The sequence below is a fragment of the Sinohyriopsis cumingii genome, unplaced genomic scaffold (assembly GCF_028554795.1).
Source record: "Sinohyriopsis cumingii isolate HCF-2022 unplaced genomic scaffold, ASM2855479v2 utg001505l, whole genome shotgun sequence".
Taxonomy (NCBI): Eukaryota; Metazoa; Mollusca; class Bivalvia; order Unionida; family Unionidae; genus Sinohyriopsis; species Sinohyriopsis cumingii.
In genome coordinates, this window is record NW_028316006.1 from 949711 (window position 1) to 973212 (window position 23502).

At 35.8% G+C, this 23502-nt stretch overlaps 1 protein-coding gene and 1 long non-coding RNA gene across 2 annotated transcripts; one reads left to right on the plus strand and one right to left on the minus strand.

Moving 5' to 3' along the window:
* Positions 1-1618: 1618 nt before the first annotated feature.
* LOC149772442 (uncharacterized) lies at positions 1619-19069 on the plus strand. Its single transcript, XM_089947802.1, has 3 exons — positions 1619-4282; positions 5894-6009; positions 18781-19069. The coding sequence occupies exons 1-3, from the start codon at positions 3884-3886 to the stop codon at positions 18854-18856; spliced, it is 591 nt and encodes a 196-aa protein (XP_089803928.1). The 5' UTR covers positions 1619-3883; the 3' UTR covers positions 18857-19069.
* LOC149772443 (uncharacterized) lies at positions 12633-19183 on the minus strand. The gene is made up of 4 exons (XR_016417701.1): positions 19063-19183; positions 17935-18063; positions 16682-16789; positions 12633-14811 (listed from the first exon to the last, which is right to left on the minus strand). It is a non-coding gene; the product is annotated as an uncharacterized LOC149772443 (long non-coding RNA).
* Positions 19184-23502: the final 4319 nt, after the last annotated feature.

Here is a 23502-nt window from a genome sequence, read left to right on the forward strand (position 1 = left end):
TAAATGTTGTGAGGGTGATAAAACAAACAGCAAAGGACTATTTGAGTGTCAAACTACAAACTTTTTAGTGTTATGCAAATATTTTTCATCCGGAGCACACGAGAAAATTGACTCTTTAAAACCGTCTGTTGCAGAGGGAACCTGTGTGATAGCAATTATGATTTCTGAATGTATCCGAAATTTCAACACAATTTTCATCAATTTTAAAGGCATAATTTCGTACGAAAACAATAGTATTTCAGCTCAGCAATTTTTAACTAACCACTCCATGGCATATGGAAGGTCATGGAGAAAAAGGTCAAGGACAGGATTTCATTTTAAAGCTAACGATGAAACCATGAAAAGGGAAATTTTTTGGCTAACTGATATATTTATGCAATTGCAATTACATTAGTTGGTATATTTGTTCAAATGTTACCACGTGATCAGGTTGAGCTGCGATTATTTCTGCACAAACTGAGATGAGACCTGCTTTTCTAAAAATATCCACTTCTTTAAAAAGGTAGTGAAAACTTCAAGTCAAGGCATGCAAATTATGCTTCAAAACAAAATAAAAATGTAAACATTTTATGCAAAAATTAATAAATATAGTTCGACGACTAAAGCACAAAATAGTTCTAATCTTTTCTGAAGAAAAGAAATCTTTCTTTGCTTCACCAAATTCGTGAAAAATCTATACAAAAACATACCTGATCTAGGTTAAGATCAATGGTCACTGGTATTCACTATCCTACTATTGTATCACACATGCGAGACCACAACGCGTTCACACGTACATTCATTCATTCGTTTATTCATTCATTCGTCACGAAGAAGGAATTATAATAAGAGAAATAAACAGTATATTTGGTTGTTCTTAAATGTTGACTTAAACAATATTGATTGATGCTTTATTTGCTCGTAACTGCCATTTTCATAAAGTATATATTATGAAAAAAGGAAATGTGATGTTTATGTGTAAATGCAAAACCAAGAAAAATGTGCTTTTTCAACTTTTAACAATGTTGTACATAAAAATGAGACTTTATTGCTCTACAGTGAATAAATACGGAATGTTTAACTCGTGTTAAAAAATATGTATAATATAATTTGACAACTAAAACAAAAAATTTAAGCATCATAGGGAAACCTTGTCTTGATATATACGTTATGTATTAAATCAAAGCTGTTCTTCTTAGGCATCTACTTGACGTTGTAATCGAAAATAAAGTTTAAACCGTAAACAGCTTTGTGTAAAAAAAATTATATTTACCTTCTGATTGTCTGACTGTTTCTTTCAGTCGCTGTCTCTCTCAAACACAGTTATTTCATTATTTCATTGTCACTGCTGCTGGGTTTTCTTTTTCCGAAATGTACTCTGTGTGTGTGTGTATGTGAGAGAGACAGAGAGAAAGAGAGAGGGAATTTTAAAGACACAATAGTGCAGAGTTTCTGTAATTCTATGAATTTTAAAGGTCATGAAAGTGATGAAATTTGTCAAACTTATAAACTGAAATAATTGACAAAAACCTAGACTTTGTGAAGATTCAATTAGATAATTGATAAATAAACGGGAGAAAATGCAGGGGGGGGGGGGCTGCTTTAATTTAAACTTGTAGGTCACGCACTGTTTATGGAAACCTCTCGTGGCCACAAAAATCGATACGTCATCTTCGTCTAGTGGGCGGGTTATGAGTCACGTGGTTGTAATTTAAATATATACTATAGGTGGCGCTCTACAGTTTTGTATTTTGCAGAAAAAGAATCGCCCCGGGTTTCCTACTTGTTTTACTGGCTATTTAAAAAAGACATTGAATATCTTATGTAATATGCCAAGAAACTTGAATTCCCTTTATTTTTGGTGTATGATTGATGGGTGTAATATGGGTTGTAAAGTAAACAGCTTGGCCTTACTCCAGATGTGCATCTTTCAAAACAATGCTAGCTCCACTTGGTCAGTTTCACTTCCTGAACTTCAGAGGTAAATTGTATAAAATAGAGCCGATAACTTTTTTTAAAATATATTTTATATATTTGGTAATTCATTCATTGCACTTTCAGAAGCTGGTATTGCTGAACTTCAGAGGTAAATAAGAGCTGATAACTTTTTACATTTGATATATTTGGTATTTCGTTCATTGCACTTTCAGAAGCTGGTATTGTCTAGTCTGTCAAAATTCATTTTCCCAATTTGAATAGCTGCTAAGGATAGTGTACTTTAGACAAATTCAGGCTTATTTTTTTAGTACAAGGGAGGAGTCATTTTAGTCAGCAGTGTGCTTAGATCATTTACAATTTCCCAAAGTACAGTATCCAAAGAAATGTCAGCCACATTACATTAAATCAGCATAGAGGTAGGTCAACATTCTGTCTACTGTGCATGTTTTTAAATGCAAACAACTTCACCGTACATACGTCACTCTCTCAAAAGTACATAATAACTGTTGGGAGCCCCCCCCCCCCCCTTTAATGCCGAACGTACGAGAGAGTAAACAACGTAAAAGTCGCCCGCGCTTGTCGCTTTCTGAGAAGAAACGTCGAAAAGCTATCAGAGAAACCGAACGGGAACTATCAAGGATCCGTCTTGGGGATCAATTTGTTCCATGGAGAGCACTGATGGAGCAGTTAGCATCAGACACTGAAATCGCGAAGTTGTTGGGCAGGTAGGCCAATGTCTACGTATAGTCTGACCACGGGAGTCTGACGTTTTATCATTAAAGTACAGCGAAATCTCTGACATGAAATCACCTTATCGGTAATATAAATGAACACGCTTGCACTCCTTGTGTTCATTCATATTACCGATAAGCTGATTTCATGTTGTCAGAGATTTCGCCGTACTTTATTGATAAAACGTCAGACTCCTGTGGTAAGACATAGCACATGTTTTTGTTTTTGTGCTATGTCCTGTCACACACACCCCCGAACAAAAATATCGGGTGATGTCCCTTACGTTGTAGTACAAAACGAATGTGTAGAATGATACACGATCGATTTTAACTTGATTTATGTTTTTCTAACAAAGATAGCTATCCGTGATATCTCACCTCCTTTCACATCGCTTGAGATGTTGTCACACTCAATCCCCTGTTTGCCTAAATCTTGACACTGGTCGGTCATGAGACTTATTAGAGGTGAAATCACTAACGAAGTGTACCTCTTGGATGGTTCAATCTGAATAAAGCAATAACGAAAGAAAGAAAGAAAGAATATTAATAAAATACTAATTTGACTTAATTTTGAATATGTACAATCACTGTCATAATGTATTGAAGCTGTATGTGTTTGTATTTAGCAGTTGTCAAGACAATACTTTCATGTTTATATTTCAGAAAAATATAAAAGATTTCCAGTTCTTGTCAGGACACAAAGTTTTCAATTTAGTTAAATTTATTTTTATGTGTATATGAGAGAGAGAGAGAGAGAGAGAGAGAGAGGGAGAGAGAGAGAGAGAGATTACGATGTTACGATGTCTAGTAAAAGTGGCAGAAGGTGGTAGCAAATGCTCTTTCCAAATCCTGTGGGTAAAAGTCCGAAACAATCCCGCTTCGACATAACAGCATGCATAACTGCAACTTGTTCCGATTTCAGTGAAAATATGTAGTTGTGTTTTATTTTGAGAACATTTTTGTACAAACGAAAATTGTCTTCAGCTTTCATCTTCTTCCCAATACTAGTCCTTTAAAGCTTAGCACGCGGCAAAGTTAATTAATCGGCAATGTAAATTGACATCAAAGACCATGATTGGTCACGTGACTTGAATATCACGTGCTAACAAGATACCAGAGTGGTCAGTGCTTCTTTGATCTCTTTAGTCCATATAAAAGCTTTGACAATTGAGAGTTTGGGGTTACATGCGCCTTCATTATTGCATAGATAACTGTCATTAGTGTTGTTCAATATCATGTATAATTTTTTTTTTTATTTTGTTACCAATAACACTTTTGAAATGCAATGTGGATACTGTGGACATGAATTTGAGGGGGAAAAAAGTGGCTACAGGAGATATTCAGTTTTACACTTAAAAGAAGAAATAGAGGAAATGTTAGGAGTGGAAACGTTAACACCCCGTGCTCCCCGACAAGGGTATTTCTTATGCCATGAGTGGCATCAGCTTGTAAGAATTGCCAAAGATGGTGTCAAGGCCAGAAAAGAATTGCAGGAAAGAACGCAGGAGGATTCATATTTAGCCAGGAAGAGAAAATTGCATTTTCCAGCAGACACAACTCCAATCAAGAGACCAAGACCGTCACCACATTTTGTTGCATCCAAAATTAGATCACCGATTGCTAGTCCTCTTAAGGTAAGGTAGGGAAGTTACATTAAGCATTTCAGTTACTATATTTTTTATCACTCCTGACTTCATCAATTATGTGCCGTTAAATTCTATTTTTTTTTTATTTCTTCTTATTTTCCTTTCAAGTATGATAACAGTGTTTATTAAAGAAATCTGTTACCACTTTTGTTATTTTTGCTTAAATCGTGATGATCCAGAAGAATTCAAGTGTTTTGTACAATGCAACGAAATAAAATATTTTTTCAGGGAAAGCAGCGATTTCATCAAGGGCTGTCATACTTTTAAAATTCTGAATACAAGAAAGGATTCAGGTATTACTTGAAGAAATCAAACGTAGCTAGAAGGGCCCTTGTAGATTTTGTGATTGATCAGACAAGGAAAGGATTGAAGAAACTTGAACATTTTGACTTTCCTCTATCAAGAGAGATCTCGGTTGGGTCTATCGAAAACTTTAACTGGGAGGAAAGTAATGAAAAGGTTAAATCAGCGGCTTCTGTATTTTACAGTGCACTTGTTACTGCTGCATGCCAAAGGTCTAGACATTTCAAAAGATGTTATTCTTCTTATATTACCAAATCCAGCTAATTAGAAACGGTTTAAGAGAGTAAATAGGAAAAATTAAATGCATCAGGTTAAAATAATCATGACACGTCAGTAATCATTTTATTTCCAATAAAGTATGCTCTATATGTTTGTGAGTGTGTTGGTGTGTGTGTGTGTGTGAGTGTGTGAGAGAGAGAGAGTTCTTGTTACTGAAATAGAACGATGTAAACTGTATTTTCAACCTCAAGGTGATTTACATCATTCCAGTTTCTATAAACTTTCCTCTTTGAACACAAAGGTACTAACTTTGAAATTTTTTAATGTTGAATTAGAATTATAGCAAAAACTACTGACGAATGCGATAGTTTTAAAGACACGTACACATATATTTATGTATTTACTGTTATAGCGGATCAAAAACATGAACACGTCAGACCCCGTTTTGCACTTCATTAAGCTTATACAGGTTAGCAGTTAGACTTTAATATGTTTTAGTCGTACATCCTTTATTATGATCATGCGATGATAATTTGTCCAGTAATGTGACAAATATATGTTTACGTTGCATTAATAACAAAACTGTCTTTAAAAAAAAAAAAAAAAAAAAAAAAACATTTTCCAGAGTGACAGGTAACGTTCTAAATCGACCCATTGGTTGTTGCTTGTCAATGCTACTGTATCAGCTTCATTCTAGAAAGCTGTCACTCCTTCAAAAAATGAATGCAATACAAATGTGGAAAGTGGAACAAAGAGATCACTTTGGGGGGGGGGGGTAGAGAGAGATAAAAAAAAGTGTTGGTACTTCGCAAGTTACGTGAAACCAAAAACGTTGCTAGCTTGTAATTCATAAAGTATTATATGGTACACTTTTGTTTGCAAAGCCTTCAAATATAGTCAATAAATACCAAAGATAGACTGGAATCCACTAAGTAAACTGTGTACATTACAATTACATTAACAGCTACCTAATTATTGTATTTATGTAACTGTTAAGAAAGTAATAAACTCTTGTCCAACATTATATCAGTTGTTTTGCCATAATCACTTTTATTTATTTATTTTCTTACATTTTAGCTTTTTCAACAATTCCAACACATTGGAGCATCAGTTGGAGAGGATGCCCTATTTAGAGATTTGGATAGAATCAAAGTTTCTTTTGACTCCGGGATTCTGCATTGGAGGACAGAACTGTATGTAAATTCATTTCTACATATGAAAAATTTCTAATAAGTAATAATTTCTTCTTGTTGATGGCATTATATTATGACAACCTATACAGGTTAACATGTACTCAACTATATAATAAATATATTTATGATCGTATTTTGCATTAAATTGTATCAATATCATTTGCAGATTAGTAAATTACTCATTTTGGTAAGAGACATTGTTTTATATATCATCATCAGTCTGATAGACCTTTGGGGTCACAAGACCAAACAACCAGCTTCCTCCGTTCCTCTCGATTTTCCGTCTTTCTCAGTGAATCGCTCAGTGTCAAACCTGTCCATTCTCGAAAGTTATCATCCCACCTCTTTCTCTGCCTGCCTGTCTTTCTTCTTCCTTGTACAGTGCCTTGAAGGATTGTCTTGGCAAGTCCTGATGATCATGAGATAGGCCCATACCACTGCAGTTTATGTTTTTTCACTGTGATCAGGAGGTTTTCTGAGGCCCAATGGCTTATCTGATCCTTTGCCTTATTTCTTCATTGGTGACATGGTCAACGTATGTGATGCCGAGGATCTCTCAGAAACATCTCATCTCCGTGGCCTGTATCCATTTCTCTAAGTCAGCTGTTATGGTCCATGATTTGCAGTTGTAGAGAAATATGGAGATCACCAGTGAGTGCATCAGTCTGACCTTTGAACGGAGTGTGATGTTCTTGTCGTTCCAGATGGGCTTCAGTTTTGTCAGCGCTGCTGTTGTCTGTGCAATCATGGAGAGTACGTCAGACTTCGATCCTTTATCTGTTACAGTTGCCCCCAAATACTTGAAGCTGTGGGCTGTTTCTAGCTTTGTACCTTGGACCCTGATATCGGTGCTGATTCCCTTGATGTTGTTAATTATCATTTTGGTCTTCTCTGCACTGATTTCCATGCCGTAGGCTGCAGAGGTTTTTTCGAGGCTCTCTACTAAGCTAGCTAATTCCTGCTCATTTCATGCTAGTCCATCAATGTCATCGGCAAAACGTAAGTTGGTGACTGTTCTGCCTCTGATGCTGACTGTCCCTTCATGCTTTTCAAGCGCGTCAGCCATGATTCTCTCCAGAAAGATGATGAATAGTGTGGGAGAGAGCATACAGCCTTATCTGTCTCTGTCATTCTGAACCAGTCTCCTATGCTGCCGTTGAAGTATACTGCACTGGTGGCCTTGTCATTGAGGTGCTCTATTTCTGTGCTATGCCAGTCTCATAATTTTATCTTATCTATATGTTTAGTATAATTGTTTAAAATGTTGCGTACATGTACCTTGTTTCCAATGATTACCTTGCCTTGAGACAGTCCCTTGTTGAAAGCATGTCGGCTTTGAAAGAGATCGAACGACACTCATTTCGTCCATTGTGATGATTATTAGCAGCAGAGGGGGCTAATAACACAAAATATTTCGCTTAACAGAGCCTTCTATCGAGGACATTTTAGATAGAGATATTATTTTCACAAAATAAACCCTCTATTCAGATAACATGACAAAATGGGCTTTCTCTGCTGACTTGGAAGAGTTATATCGTGAAAATATCTACGCTACAACTATTTCTCGTACAAGGGTCTATGCTGCGAAAACACTCGGGGGTGTTTAGCCCCCTCTGCTGCTCTGTGAAAGTCCTGGCAGAGTTTGCTTGTCTAGTTAAAAATTTTATCTAACCCAACTCGATACCGTGTTCGAGGATCATGTAAATTTATCGTTACAAATCCATGTGGCTTTGCCTGAGCACGACCAAAGAAATTTCTAAATTTATTTATGTCCATGTCGCCGCTGCACCAAGTCTGATGTATATTTCTCAGTGTATGAGTATCAACGCCGCTGAATAGCGCAAGAATGTTACAGTTATCCCTGATCACTTTTGGGATTTGTGTATATCGCTGGGTTACATAAATCACATCAGTGTTTTTATGTCTGCCGCGTGAAAATATCCTTGCGGGGTTTGATTGCGTGTCCAACATCACATCATCGTACACGACTAAATTGTTAATTCTCCCATCAATATCATCAATACTTGGTGCTTCATCGATGTCAGTGATAAATTCAATAACATCACCGTCGTTTAGCGACTTTACGCTTTCATTAAAATCTTTTAACACGCTGTAGCATCGCTGATCATCCACAGATGGAGCTATCAAATACAACTTATCCCACGCCATCCATTTCATTTTTAGTGCGTCTTTGACAGCATTAATATCAACTAGCACAGTATCATTCAATACTAAATTCTGTTTCCTTGACTCTGTCCCAGGAATATCAACATCTATATTCTGTAACCTCGTATCAGCTGGTCTATAACATAACGGCACTGGCAGCATTGGAAACTTTTCTTGTTGTAACTGAAATAGCTGTTGTTGAAGTGTGTCTCTGACTATCTTTCTACTTGCCACTATCAAATCGTTTGGTTTCCACGCGCTCCAAAAGTCGCTCATTGAAGTTTCAGGAATCATCTTGCGAATAATTTCACACTGAATTTTATTCGGTTGTAATCTGATTAATGTTTTAAATTCCTTCAACGTTGCATCAAGTGCTCTATGATCATCAAACACTTCTTCGTAATAATCAACAAAATCCCTCAGCCAATCATGTGGGGATACGCCGACAAACGGAGGTGGCTGACCGTGATCGCCGCACATTATCACTGCAGTATTCGCTGTTAGCAGCCAATCCAGGAACGTTTTTAATATATCCAACGGTACCGTACATATCTCATCCCAAATTATTTTCTCGGGAATATATTTTGTTCCCATTCGATCCTGGGACAGAGTCAAGGAAACAGAATTTAGTATTGAATGATATTGTGCTAGTTGATATTAATGCTGTCAAAGACGCACTAAAAATGAATAAATCCCCATGGACGCTGGGATACGCAATGACGATACATTCATCTCAGGGACTAACTATCAGTGATACAACTGTCTGGATCGTTGACGACCGCATCGAATGGTCAAATTTAGTCTATTTAGCTGTGTCTAGAGTCAGAAGAATATCTCAACTGCGAAGAATTGTCTTGGATGAGTCTGAAAACAACAACGACGCAGTCGCCAGTGACATAATAAGAAAACTCGCTGGTTACAAACAGAGTGACAAAAAAAATAATCGCGATTTCGACCTCGATGATGACTTCGTTGTTGCGCTGAAACAACAGCAGAATAATCACTGTGCGAGTTGTAATTGTATAATGCTATGGCAGTATTCGAGTAATAATCCAAGACAATTCACCGTAGATAGAAAAGATAACAGTCGCGGTCATACACGCGATAATGTGATGCTGACCTGTCTTTAGTGTAATCGACGTCGGGGTGCCGGTGCTAGTTAAGTGATCGCGGCGGTAATTGGGTATCCTCGGGAATTACCTGAAGTTGCTCACGTGTAAATCCACGTTGAGGAACAGTTGAATCCAACCTGTAGATTGCTGGTCTGCCTGACGATCTCGTTATGTTAGATATCTTATGTGCGGTAATACTCCAGATAGGATCAGTTGCTCTTCGTTTACCACCTTCAGGTTCACCTGGTTCATATAAATATCTTACAGTGACATCACCCAGTATTGGCTGCGCTGAAGAATCACGTTGCACGGGTATATACTTTTTTGTGATCGCGATGGCAGGTTTCATGTTGGTTGTTCGAGTTATTTCTTTATTTAGTGCAGCTATCACACTTGGTAATCTTGCAACCCATTCGCGCGATCTTGTATCCTGAATGAATTCCTTCGCATACTGATATCCAAATAACCGCTCAGCAAGTGTTCGATTAAATCGCTCAACAATTGCCTGATCACGGTGAATTTCAGTATGTCCTCGTCTGATGGTGACATTATGTTGTTTCATCAGTGATGATACTGCACCCTGAAATTCTTTGCCAGGATCAACTTGTAACAAATGTGGCCATTGTAGAGGTCCTGGTTGATAAATTCGTTCAAACGCAGAAGCAACTTCAGATGCTGTTTTAGTCGCTAACGGTTCCACATCTTTGTATCTACTTGCAACATCAACTACAGTTAGCGCGTATTTGTATGTGTTTTGACGTCTTCGGATTTTAATGGTATCATGTGGCAGAAATAATATATCAGCCTGATGAACTTCATTTGGCACACTAACATCAAAATGTGCAAAGTGAATTTGTTTAGGACGCGGTAGATAAATTTGCCATATTGCCTGTCGGGATAACCAATTTTTAGCAGTAACTCTCGTAACTTTTGCTGCTTCAGCGAGTTTACTAATTGCTGCGCTACCTCTCCAATATCCGCTTGGGGAATAATAAATCGACTCCAATATATACCAGCACCTAGCGCTAATTTACCTTTCATTGCGGATTTTATTAACCAGGATGCTAACCTCTCCTTGAAAGATTTATCAGTGATGGCATTTAACGTGTGAATTAATTTCACATCCGCGAGATGGCGCTGCTGTAAATCCTTGCTTCGGTAAGCTACATCATGGACATGGCATGCTCTATCGATAGCATTTATCGGATACTCACCTGGATTGGGCTGATCTTGGGCATTAAGTCTGATATCAAGTCGGGTTCCAGGACCACAGTAATTATATCCTGGAAGAAGTTTTTCTCCTGGGTATTTAGCCCACGGAGCCCCTGGTAATTTTCCTAACTTGGCTGCGATATCACCGCCTCGCTTTTTTTTTCGGAATAAATTTAAACTTTTTTGTACCGCATCGTTCACACTTGCCTGTAAGCGCTTGTCGATTATTTTTTGTTGTAGTGGTTGTTATGTCTACAGTTTGGGTACGCGCTCTACATTTCACACAATATAAATCCATATTATTTTATAATATATCTAATGGAGATTACTGACTTTTCTGCTACAAAACGACGAGAGCCAATCAAACATAACTCAGCGCTACCAAACTCAATTCGAATGATTATTATAGGCCCATCTGGGTCGGGTAAGACGCAGTTGTTACTTAATTTAATAATGAAGTGGATGGCGTGGATAAGTTGTATTTGATAGCTCCATCTGTGGATGATCAGCGATGCTACAGCGTGTTAAAAGATTTTAATGAAAGCGTAAAGTCGCTAAACGACGGTGACGATGTTATTGAATTTATCACTGACATCGATGAAGCACCAAGTATTGATGATATTGATGGGAGAATTAACAATTTAGTCGTGTACGATGATGTGATGTTGGACAAGCAATCAAACCCCGCAAGGATATTTTCACATGGCTGACATAAAAACACTGATGTGATTTATGTAACCCAGCGATATACACAAATCCCAAAAGTGATCAGGGATAACTGTAACATTCTTGCGCTATTCAGCGGCGTTGATACTCATACACTGAGAAATATACATCAGACTTGGTGCAGCGGCGACATGGACATAAATAAATTTAGAAATTTCTTTGGTCGTGCTCAGGCAAAGCCACATGGATTTGTAACGATAAATTTACATGATCCTCGAACACGGTATCGAGTTGGGTTAGATAAAAATTTTAACTAGACAAGTAAACTCTGCCAGGACTTTCACAGAGCAGCAGAGGTGGCTAAACACCCCCGAGTGTTTTCGCAGCATAGACCCTTTACAAAAAATAGTTGTAGCGTAGATATTTTCGCGATATAACTCTTCCAAGTCAGCAGAGAAAGCCCCTTTTGTCATGTTTTCTGAATAGAGGGTTTATTTTGTGAAAATAATATCTCTATCTAAAATGTCCTCGATAGAAGGCTCTGTTATGCGAAATATTTTGTGGGATTCGCCCCCTCTGCTGCTTTATTTCAACTCGTCACTATGTTTGGAAAAAATGTATTACTAGATGACAATATTGTATGTTCCATTATTTTTTACAGTTGTTTTTTTAATGTGCTCCACTAGGTTTGTAATGGTGCCATTGTTCCCAGCATTCTATGTTGCTGAGCGCGAGTTGGAAGCGTTCCCGTTTCTAACCCGAATCAGAGAACCTCAAGTGTCCCTGTTGTTTATGTTTGTGTAAACATCTGAGGTTCTCCAAGGGTAAAGAGAGAAAAATATGTCCCCCTCGTTGCAGACGTGAGACTGACAGCATTGAAATCAGAACAATCTGTCCCCTTTTGGACCAAAATTTTAAAATTCTAAATCCAATTTTTATCAGTCATCACTAATTTTATTCAGGTAAAAGCCATCTCTGAAAGTGTTGTTATTACAATACCAAAATTCGGGTTTGCCCAGATTTTGATTTATACAAATTTTGGACTTGCCCAGATTTGAAGTTATCCAAATTTTGGATTTGTCCAAAATACAGATTTGCCCAGATTTTGATTTATACAAATTTCAGGTTTGTCTAAAATTTCATAATTGCCCAGATTTTCTTTTGAAGGTTTTATTTTATAGAGAGTTTCTATAAATAGGATTAGTACAATTCTCCACCAGTAGGATTATACTCTGATGTTATAAAAACATAATCTTCATTTTATCAAATTTAGCTCATAAAACATTTATGCTAAAATCGTTGTTTCTTAAAATATACAAGAAAAATTGTGTATTAAAAATAATCTTGTTTGCTTATATTGTATAGTAAATGTATTGTCATGAAGTAAAATTATTATTGTGTATATCAGTATAACTGTGATCTTGTGAGTGTTAGAAAAAAGAAATAATAGAACACAATAAAAAGGAAAACAATAATTTATTCTGTATTAAATACATCATAAATAGCACACATTTCTTTGTTCTTCTCTATAATCTCCTCTCATTCTAGCCTTTTATTGTACAGAAATATCAATATAAATACCACACTCAAAATGCTACATTCATTTCATCTCAAGCCAGTTCCAGGCGAACCCAGAATATGTTATGACCGAAAGAACCATAGCAAACAGACGTAACAAATGGTGTCAGAAGTGGGATTCTGAAAAATAAACCTAAAAAACAAAATTATATGACATATAAAATATTAAATTAAATTAGGAACGTTTTGTATATTTACTTGTTAACCTGGTATTGGCGGTGAAAACAAAATGGATGAAAGAAGCAAACGCAATTCCATAGAAAGTGTTTTTGGGGGTGCATCTCCTTCCAGTGAAACTGATAATGAAAATGAAAACAGAAATATGAATGAAAATTGGAAAGTGAATACTTCCTTTGAGGAAAAGTTGGATAGAAATTTGAGCCAGTTTGCACATGAGGTGAAAAATACAAATTTGTCTCTGAGTGTGACAATGAGTATGCAATTTGAAATTTTTTCTCACAAACTGCATGAAATGCAAGAAAGGATTGAAAAAGTAGAAAGTAACTCGTCTATTAAAGAAAACTCAAAAAGAAAATAGAGTTGCAAAAGAATCAGAAAGCAAAGTTGTAAACCATAATGTGCATTCACTGCATAAATTGCCCCAGAATGGTGGAACAAACACAACCCCTAAAATCAAACCTGTTATTTGATGGAAATATAGACATTGATGAATATCTCACTTAATTTGACATTGTGGCAAAAATCAATGGTTGGAATAATCATGAAAAAGCATGTTGCCTAGCTAGCAGTTTGTCCAGGGTAGCTTGTTCACTGCTCAGTGAATCGGAAAATGAACAGAGAACAAACTATGATACTCTAGATTTCGTTCTATAAACAGCGCAGAGATCTTTCGCTCAAAGTTGAAATCTTGATACCAAGAAAAAGGGGAGACACTTCCTGAACTAGCTCAGAATATCAGAAAACTTACAAGATTAGCCTATCCTTCTGCAAGCACTGATATGGTAGAAAATTTAGCAATAGAACAGTTCACTGAAGCTATCAATGGCTCAGATATAAGACTTAGGGAGGATGACCCTAAGACCATGTCAGCAGTTAAAACATTGGCCGTAAAGATGAAAGCGCACAGAATGGCTGATAGACAATGAAACAGAATGGTTGGTTCTGTTCAAGAGAATGTTATTAAAGGGTGTGAAGATTGCAAAGATAACTGTGGGAGTGATGAAATCAAACAAAACTTTGAAAAGCTTACTGCAACAATATGTGAGCTTGTTCAACATGTAAAATTGAACAAGCAAAGCAATAACATTTTCATGGTCCAAGACGTCAGATCAATGATAGAAATCAATAACATTTTCATGGTCCAAGACGTCAGATCAATGATAGAAATCAATAACATTTTCATGGTCCAAGACGTCAGATCAATGATAGAAATCAATCAAGGAAAAGATCTGGTGGTTTTGACCATCAGCAAAATAATATCAAACCTAAATGGGGAGATAACTCCAGATATAATTCAAATTATAGATCAAATTATGGCAATTCAAGAAGATTTCAGGGTAGCTGGAGAGAAAACAGAAGTCAAAGGCAAAGCCAGGAAAACTGGAATGGGGCGAGTATAGGGATCAAAACTAGTCCTCCTCTCATACACGGTCCCCAATAATTAAGCTTAATAGTCTGGGAAAGGATGAAGGATACTTTGTATTGGGCACAGTAAACCATAATGAAATGAAATTGCTTTGTGACACAGGGGCAAGTGTGTCTATTTTAAGAAAGAGTGTTGTAGAACAATGGTCAAATCCACCAAAAATCAATCCAGTAAATACCAGATTACTGACAGTAACTGGAGAGAGTGTATCATTTTTTGCTAAAGCAAATGTGGATATAAAACTTAGGAATAAAGTATTTAAAACTGAGATGCTTATTGCAGAAATTCAACAAGATGGGATCCTGGGAATGGACTTCATGAGGACAAACAAATGTGACTTGATGATAAGCAAGGGATGTTTAAATGTAAATGGAGAAAAAGTTACCTGTTTCTTTTACAATGTAAAGGGACCTGTTTGCTGCCAGGTAGCAGTTACTGAAACTGTTGAGGTTCCTCCACATTCTGAAATTATAGTAAATAGTAAACCATTAGGAACTGTGGGAGAATGCTCCTATGGATTGATTGAACCTGTAGTGAAATTTACTGAAAAGACGGGATTGTTGGTAGCAAAGGTCCTAGTTGATCCTAGTAGAAATACATTACCCATTTGAATAGCAAATTTTTGAACTGAACCATGCAAAATCTTTAAAAATACAGCACCCTTCTGAATCAAATAATGTTGTAGAAACAGAAGGTAAAATGAATGAAATAATGCCCAAACACCAAACAGATATGTTTGAAAAGTCCTCAAAGAATCTAAGTGAAGAAAAAATAAATGAATTAAGAAAATTTCTGATTAAAAATCAGGATGTTTTCTCCAAAAATTCTAATGACACAGGCCACACTACACTAACCCAAGATACAATTAACACAAATGATGCTCAACCAATTAGACTTTATCCATTAAGAATTCCACTAGCAAAAAGAAAGATTGCTGAAGAAGAAATTAAGAAAATGGCAGAAGGTGACATGATTGAAAAATATTCCCAAAGTCCTTGGAATGCTCCTGTAGTAATGGTAAATAAGCCAGATGGATCTGTTAGATTTTATTGTGATTTTAGATGCTTGAATGATGTGACAGTAAAGGATTCACAACCTTTACCTCACACACTGATGATAGTCTTGATGCACGTTCTGGTTCAAAATGGTGGTCTTGCCTTGACATGAAATCAGGTTATTGGCAATGTGAAATTAAGGAAGAAGACAGACCAAAAACTGCTTTTTCAATACCTGGTGGTGAACAGTGGATGTGGAAAAGACTGGCATTTGTTCTTTGCAATGCATCTACCACATTCACCAGACTGACACAAGTTGTATTTTCTGGTCTGATATGGAAAATTTTGATCCTGTATTTAGATGATCTGATTTGTTATTTGAAAACATTTGAGGGTCAACTTGAAAATCTTACCATTATCTTTGAGAGGTTGCAACAAACCGATTTGAAACTTAATCCCAAGAAGTGTTGTCTTTTCAGAAGCAAGTTTCTATCTTAGGTCACTTGACAACTGATTCAGGTGTTGGGACCTTCTTGAAAAGATACAAACCATTAATGAATGGCATGTGCCAAGAAATGCCAAACAAACCAAATCCAGATTTGTGGATAATGTTAAACCTCTCCATCAAGTGGCAGAAAAAATTTAAAGTTCAAATGGACTGCAGAAGGTCAAAGGTCATTTGAAACAAGTTTTAACAAAAGTTCCAACACTTGCATTCCCAACTGAAAATGACCCATTCATCCTTGATTGTGATGCTTCAAATATTGGATAGGGTGCTGTCCTATCACAAATCCATGATGGAAGGGAGAAGGTTATCTGTTACTTTAGCAAATGCTTTTCAAAACCTGAGAGACAATACTGTGTAACTCGCAGCGAGTTACTGGCCATTGTAAATGCCTATAAACATTTTCACAATTATTTGTATGGTCGTAGGTTCACAGTGAGAACTGACCATGGTAGTTTGAGGTGGCTTTTGAACTTTAAGTTAGTGGAATGACAATTGGCCAGATGGTTAACATTTCTGTCAGCATAAGACAATGAAATTGAATACAGGCAAGGAAAGATTCATAACGATGCTAATGCATTATCAAGAAGACCATGTCATGACATCCTCTGTAAATATTGTGATAGATTGGAAGAACGTTGCAATGAAACAGTGAAAATTGACTAGAACAATGAGATCTGCAAAGTTGAAAGTATACCTATTCTATCCTGTAGCATAGACAGAAATAAAATAGTTGACAATGTTGATAGTGTCACATGTAAGGATGAATTACACTTTGGTATTAATGTGGTTGGTCAAAGTGTCATAAACGAGATGTGTACAAAGAACTTACTCTATAGTATATGATAGTGTGTATGTTCTTAATTTTCAAGATAGCTTCAGATATGATGGCAACAACTGCTGTCCTCTTCTTTTGCTTGCTCTCAATCTTGGTAGAACACTTATGAAAAAGAAAAGAATGATTCTAAAACTGATCAGTCAAGTACCTCAGAAACAGAATAAAGTCAAAATATACCACTGATGAAATGAGTGAAGTGAAAACACATACTGTAATATGTCTAAATAGATTAGTACTGAATTAGAGCAGACTAATAACTGAAATATACAGAATAAATGTGTACCTGATTTATGAAATGTTAATCCTAAAAATAATGACTTAAAGGGGTGTTTGAAGTCTCAAGTAAATGATACTGGAAATTCTAAAAGAAATAATAACACAGAAATTGACCTGGAGAAATTAGACATAGGAAATTTGGATCTCAATGTTCTTGCAGTTACAATTACAAGATCCAATTTTAAAAACTGCACATGACTGGTTGAAAAGTAAGAATAAGCCTGTTTGGGCTGATGTCGCTAAATATGGCCTAGAGATTCAGTACTTTTGGTACAGGTGGGAGTCTCTATGTCTTAAGAATAATGTTTTGTATAGAAAATTGGAAAGTCATGATGGAAATGAAATCATATTTAAATTATAATACCAAAAAGTTTGAAAACATCTGTTTCGACCCAAATGCATAATAGTGTTAGCAGTGCCCATCTTGGCATAACCAAAACCTTGCATAAAATAAGGCAAAGATTTTTCTAGCATGTCTTAAGAAGAGATGTGGAGAATTGGTGCAAGAATTTTACAATTTGTGGTTCAAGAAAAATGCCTCAAAAGAAAGCAAAGGCTCTCTTTAAACAATACCATATGGGATGACCCATGGAAAGAATAGCTATTGATTTTATGGTACCTTTACCAAAATCAAAACAGGGTAAAAAGTATTTAATGGTAGTTGCAGATTATTTTACAAAATAGACTGAAGCCATTCCATTACCAAATATTGAAGCACGGACTGCAGCAAAAGCATTGATTGAAAATTTCATATCCTGATTTATTGTACCATTACTCAGACGCACAAATCAGGGATCTAATTTAGAAAGTAATTTATTTCAAGAAATGTGTCAGATTCTGGGTATTAAGAAAACCTGAACAATTACAGCAAGACCCCAATCAGAACGTATGGTTGAAAGAGCAAATTGTACAATACTGAATATGTTTTGTTTTTGTGTTGGATCATCAAACAGATTGAGATGAATATGTACCTTTGGTAATGATGGCCAACAGGTCTTCAGTTCATGAAAGTACTGGAACAAGCCCTGCTTTAATGACATTTGGAAGGGAGATAACTCTACACACTGACCTCATCTTTGGTGACCCTGAGAAACAGTCATCTTAAAGTCAGAAATAAAAAACTGATTTTGCAAATGAACTAAAAGAGAGACTGAATGTAATGCATGAACTTTCCAGAATAAAAATGCAACTTTCTGGTGAAAATATGAAAAAGAATTATGATCTGAGAGTCAATCTCCCTGACTACACTGCAGGTGATAAAGTATAGTATTTTGACCCCAAAAGAATAAGAGGCTTGAATTCAAAATTACAAAGACCCTGGAAAGGACCATTTGAAATTATTTCCAAACTTAATGATGTGCTATACGGAACACAAGAAAGTCCAAAACATAAGCAAAAAACTGTACATCATGACAAACTAAAATCATTTCATGAAGAAGTTACTTCTTGCTTGAATATTATTAACCACTGATGACAAAGTGTTTTCAGATGTACAAATTTTCAGATTTTACACACATATAATTCTGCTTCTCTTAGTATAAGAAAATTATTGATTAGGTTGCTGAGTGAAATTTACTGAACAAGAATTGTTTTGGAATTTAATGAATGTAAATTTAATAGTTGTAAGATTGGGTTAATGTGAATGATTAAAAAGAAATATGGAATATATGTCTTGTAAAACTGCATCAGTTTACTGAAGTATCTATGTATATATATATATATATATATATATATATATATATATATATATATATATATATATAGATATATATATATCAGAGATTTAACCAAGTTGGTCTCACTTTTATGAATTGCAGAGTGGTGACTGGACTTGTGGGATTTGTGAAGATACCAGATTTTTACAAGAGTCAAGTGTGTCAATCGCTTGACTGAGCAGCATTCAGGAATTATTTTTAAGTGTAAACTCTGAAGAAAGTTATTCATTAGAAATGATAACCCTCACACATGTAAAGCGAAGAAAGAAGATTTTGAGAGATTTGTCCAACTATGTGGAAAACGAGGCCAAGATGCAGAGAAAGACTTAAGTGACTTTATCACTGTAGTGGTTAATAAAAATGTGAAAAAAGTGAATGACATACATAAGGTGGTTCCCAGTCCTTCAAAAAGAAAATGAAACTCCTCAATTCCCAGCAAGAGGCAATGTATAATACCACCAACCTACACCACCACCAAGACCCAATCTTCGGTAGCATCCAACCTGGAAAAATCAAGAAGTCGAACCAAATCACCTGCTTTCTCAACTCATATTAGTTCCAGGTCCAACTCTAGTTCTTCCACAAGAAGCTCCAGTTCATCTGGAAGTTCTTCAAGCCATAGCTACTCCAGTTCCTCTTCAAAAACAGCTGAAAGCATAGTACCCTAAGAGTTAAGACTCCACCAACCCCACAAATACTCAAAGAACTCTTTGTAACTGAGGATATAGAGAATTTATTGGGAATGGAGGATGATAAGGAATTTGTACTAGAGGAAGAGATGACAAGTGCAGAGAAAGAAAATAAAAGAATGAAATGTCTGATGTTAATGAGGATGAAGATCATGGAAAAGAGAAAAAGGGAAGCAGAAAAGAAAGATACCAGGTAATAATGAGAAAGGTGAAAATGGCACGAGCGTTTTCAAAGATAAGAAAGTGAATGAGGTTGAAAAGAGGAGAGTTAGAGATGAGGGATTGGACGTCAAGAGGGATCTAAACAAGATGACAGATAGTACCGTATTGAAACAGTGAACAGAAAGTGAGTAATAATGATGGAAAAAGTGTAGGTATGGAGATGCAAAGTAGATTAAAGGAACTACAACTGCAAAATAGTAAGATTATGGTAAAGGTAGGGTGTGTGTGTGTAAAATGGAACCAGTCAAATTAATTTGTTTAAATATCCTGAGTCACTCTTTGCAAGGGCAATAGAGTCTAGTGGACACTGTTGTTCAAATAACAATGTTATTTTTTTTTGACAGAGACCCAACCCATATGAGATTTATTTTAAATTACATCTGGTAAAATGGCTCTATACCAGAGGCCTTAATCCCTAGAGACAGGCAAAACTTAACTGAAATTTTACATGAGGCTGAATGTTACAATCTGAAAGGCCTGTCCTCACTACTCTGGAAAAGGCTCAACTTATTACTTGAGTGGAGAGAAGTTTAAAAACAATAATTTCTGAAGGATATGTAATGAATAGTAATTGATTGAAATAAATATAATGTAAACTGAGATTTGACAAGATTGAACTGAACAATTGTTTAAAATTTGTGAATGGTTGGATTTGTGTGGGGAACTGTAAATCAATTATGTGGACCACTGGACCCAAATATCACGCGGACTAATGGACCTAAAGATATCTACTGACTATCATACATATATAAAAGGAAATCATAAGAAAATGTAGAAAACTAAATATAGTCTAGATTCTATGTCCAATAATTAATAAATGAATTTTACTGTTAATTATATTAAGAATACTTACCTATTTAATGTATAAGAATATTATAGCTTGTTGATTTCCAGTGGAAACTGGGATATGTAATGATTTTTCTTCATATAATCTTAATGGCTATATATATTTCATCTGAAATAAGATACAGGCATGATATATATTGTATATTCAACACACACACACACACACACACACACACACACACACACATATATATATATATATATATATATATATATATATATATATATATATATATATATATATATATATATATATATATATATATATATATTGTAATATGATGTGCATCAATAAGCATTTAAAGCATACAACTTTTATTGTTTATATGTATGTAAAATTTGCAAAATTAATTTTTTTCTTTAAAAATAAGATGAATTTAACAATATGAATTAATTTTATGCCGGATTACAATGTCGATATATTTTTGTGTTAAGAGTTTTCATGTAATAATATAAATGAAATTCTGAATTCATTTGTTTGTTGTCCTTCTCATTATGAATTATTAATGTTATAGAATGGTGAATAAATGTGATGGCAGTGCTCTTCCGATGAGAATTGGTTGGGTTCGAATCCCATTGGGGCTGACCTTGGTCAGTCACGGTAGAACCACTAAAGCAGATAGGAAAAGTATTAATAGAAAGTGCACTCTATAATTTTCTTAATTGTAAAAGGATGAATTCTCAGATGAAGTACAAGTTATATATATATATATATATATATATATATATATATATATATATATATATATATATATATATATATATTCTTTATGTAAACAAAATTGCAAGAAAGTAATTTTCTTTAATCTGCATACAGTATACTATCCATTTCTCACCAACTGGGGACCAATTTCTAATGGTTGGAAGTAATACTATGCAGTTCTCACAATTTTATCTTATCTATATGTTTAGTACAATTATTTAAAATGTTGCGTACATGTACCTTGTTTCCAATGATTATATTGCCTTGAGACGGTCCCTGGCTGAAAGCACATGTCGGCTTGAATTAGATGGAATCAATTCACAATTAATACTTCCAGTTCAGTACCCACGAATGTAGTTCTAGTCTATTTTTAGAACATTTTTTCCTCTCTCATTTTGGTGGTGATAGAAGAGTTTTATTTATGCATTTTTGGTAGGGATTTAAAGGTAACTGTTTATTCTTCATAATATGAGCTCAGGGTGTTGTTGTATGTGTGTATTTCGGCGACAGTGCACAGTGAGTAATAAGGCCTTGGTGATGCTCCGGAAGTGAAATTTGTGTTCTGTGTACATGGTGATGTGTTGACAGTTCAGCATCTAAAAAAAGAGCAGGTCAACCTTTGACGAGAACTTCACCGTGAAGTCATCTTTGAAGGTAGTTTAGATTAGCATATGATTTGTATTGATTGTCACACAGTGGAAAGGTCAGTACTGAGAAACCAATGTAGATAACATATAGTAAAATTAATTGTGTCCTATGTCCAGATACGATCTAGCCTCAACTTGATTTCTTGTGCTTGAGGCCACGAACTGATTCCATATCATGTAATGGAGATAACAAATTATCACTCAAGTCAGTTAAACAAACAGTGTAGAAATCTACTACATAAGCATAATCATGTTGTTAAAGAAGTTTGGCTCATTTTGAATTTATTAAGCCCTTACACGATAAAATAAATTAGCTACACTAACCTCATCGTTTCCGCCATGACAGATAACGCGAGACTCTCGCCGAGCAGCAGAGGGAGAGAACAGACCGAAACTAACTTTTTAAACAAAAACCCTTTATGAAACTATTCTTCGATTTTGACGAAATAAACCCTTCTATTCAGAATACAAAACAAAAAAAAAATGTCCCCCGAAAACTTGAAGAGTTTCCAGGGACAAACTCGTTGAGTTTGCACTGACAACTTGGTTTACTTCAATAAATCTGAAACAGTTTCCGTGGCGGGGTCGTTATTGAAAAATCCATGGGTCGGGTCCAGCCCCCCCCCCCTCTGCTGCTCTACGAAATGAGTTTCCGAGAAAACATTTTTATGTTAACCATACAATGTATCAAGTCCGATACGGTATCGTGTCCGCGGGTCGTGTAAATTTATTGTCACAAATCCGTGCTGGTTTCTTTGAGCGCGACTAAAGAAATTCTTAAACTTATTAATATCCATATCGCCGCTACACCAGGTTTGATGAATATTTCTCAGCGTATGAACATCAACTCCATTAAACACAGCAAGAAGATTACAGTTATCCCTGATTACTTTTGGTATTTGTGTGTAACGTTGAGTAATATAAATCACGTCTGTGTTTTTATGACGACCCCGGGAAAATATTCTTGCAGGATTTTTTTGCTTGTCCAGCATCACATCATCATACACTACTAGGTTATTTATTTCCCCGTTAAGGTCTTCAACGCTGGGAGCTTCTTCGATATCAGTGATAAATTCAACTACTTCCTCGCCGTCTTCACTCAGCGCTTTTGCACTCTCATTAAAATCTTTTATAACATTATAGCATCGCTGATCATCTACAGATGGTGCTACCAAATACAGCTTATCCCACTTCATCCACTTCATTATCATGTTCAACAGCAGTTGCGTTTTACCCGATCCTGACGGTCCTATGATGATCATTCTGATAGAGTTTGGTAGCACTGAATTATGCTTAACTGGCTCCTTTCTTCGCGTCGCAGAAAAATCTGTAATTTCCATTTGTATATAAGGAATAATAATTATGGATTTATATTGTGTGAAGTGTAAGGCACGAACCCCTACGAATGATCTAACAACCATTACAACAAAAAATAACAGACAAGCACTTTCTGGTAAGTGTGCGCGATGTGGCACAAAAAAATTTAGATTTCAAAAAAAAAGCGAGAATTTAGCGGAGGTGACATTGCAGCCAAACTTGGAAAGCTCCCCGGAACTCCCTGGGCAAAGTATCCCGGAGAAAAACATCTCCCAGGATACAATTACTGCGGTCCAGGGACACGACTAGATATCAGACTTGATGAACAATCTAAACCAAAACCGGGAGAGTATCCGATAAACGCTATCGACGCAGCGTGTCACATACATGATGTTGCTTA

Coding starts and splice junctions, on each gene's coding strand:
- LOC149772442 (XM_089947802.1), top strand. CDS start 3,884: ATGTATAATTTTTTTTTTTATTTTGTTACCAATAACACTTTTGAAATG. Junction 4,283..5,893: donor CGATTGCTAGTCCTCTTAAG/GTAAGGTAGGGA, acceptor CTTACATTTTAG/CTTTTTCAACAATTCCAACA. Junction 6,010..18,780: donor CTGCATTGGAGGACAGAACT/GTATGTAAATTC, acceptor TATGAATTGCAG/AGTGGTGACTGGACTTGTGG.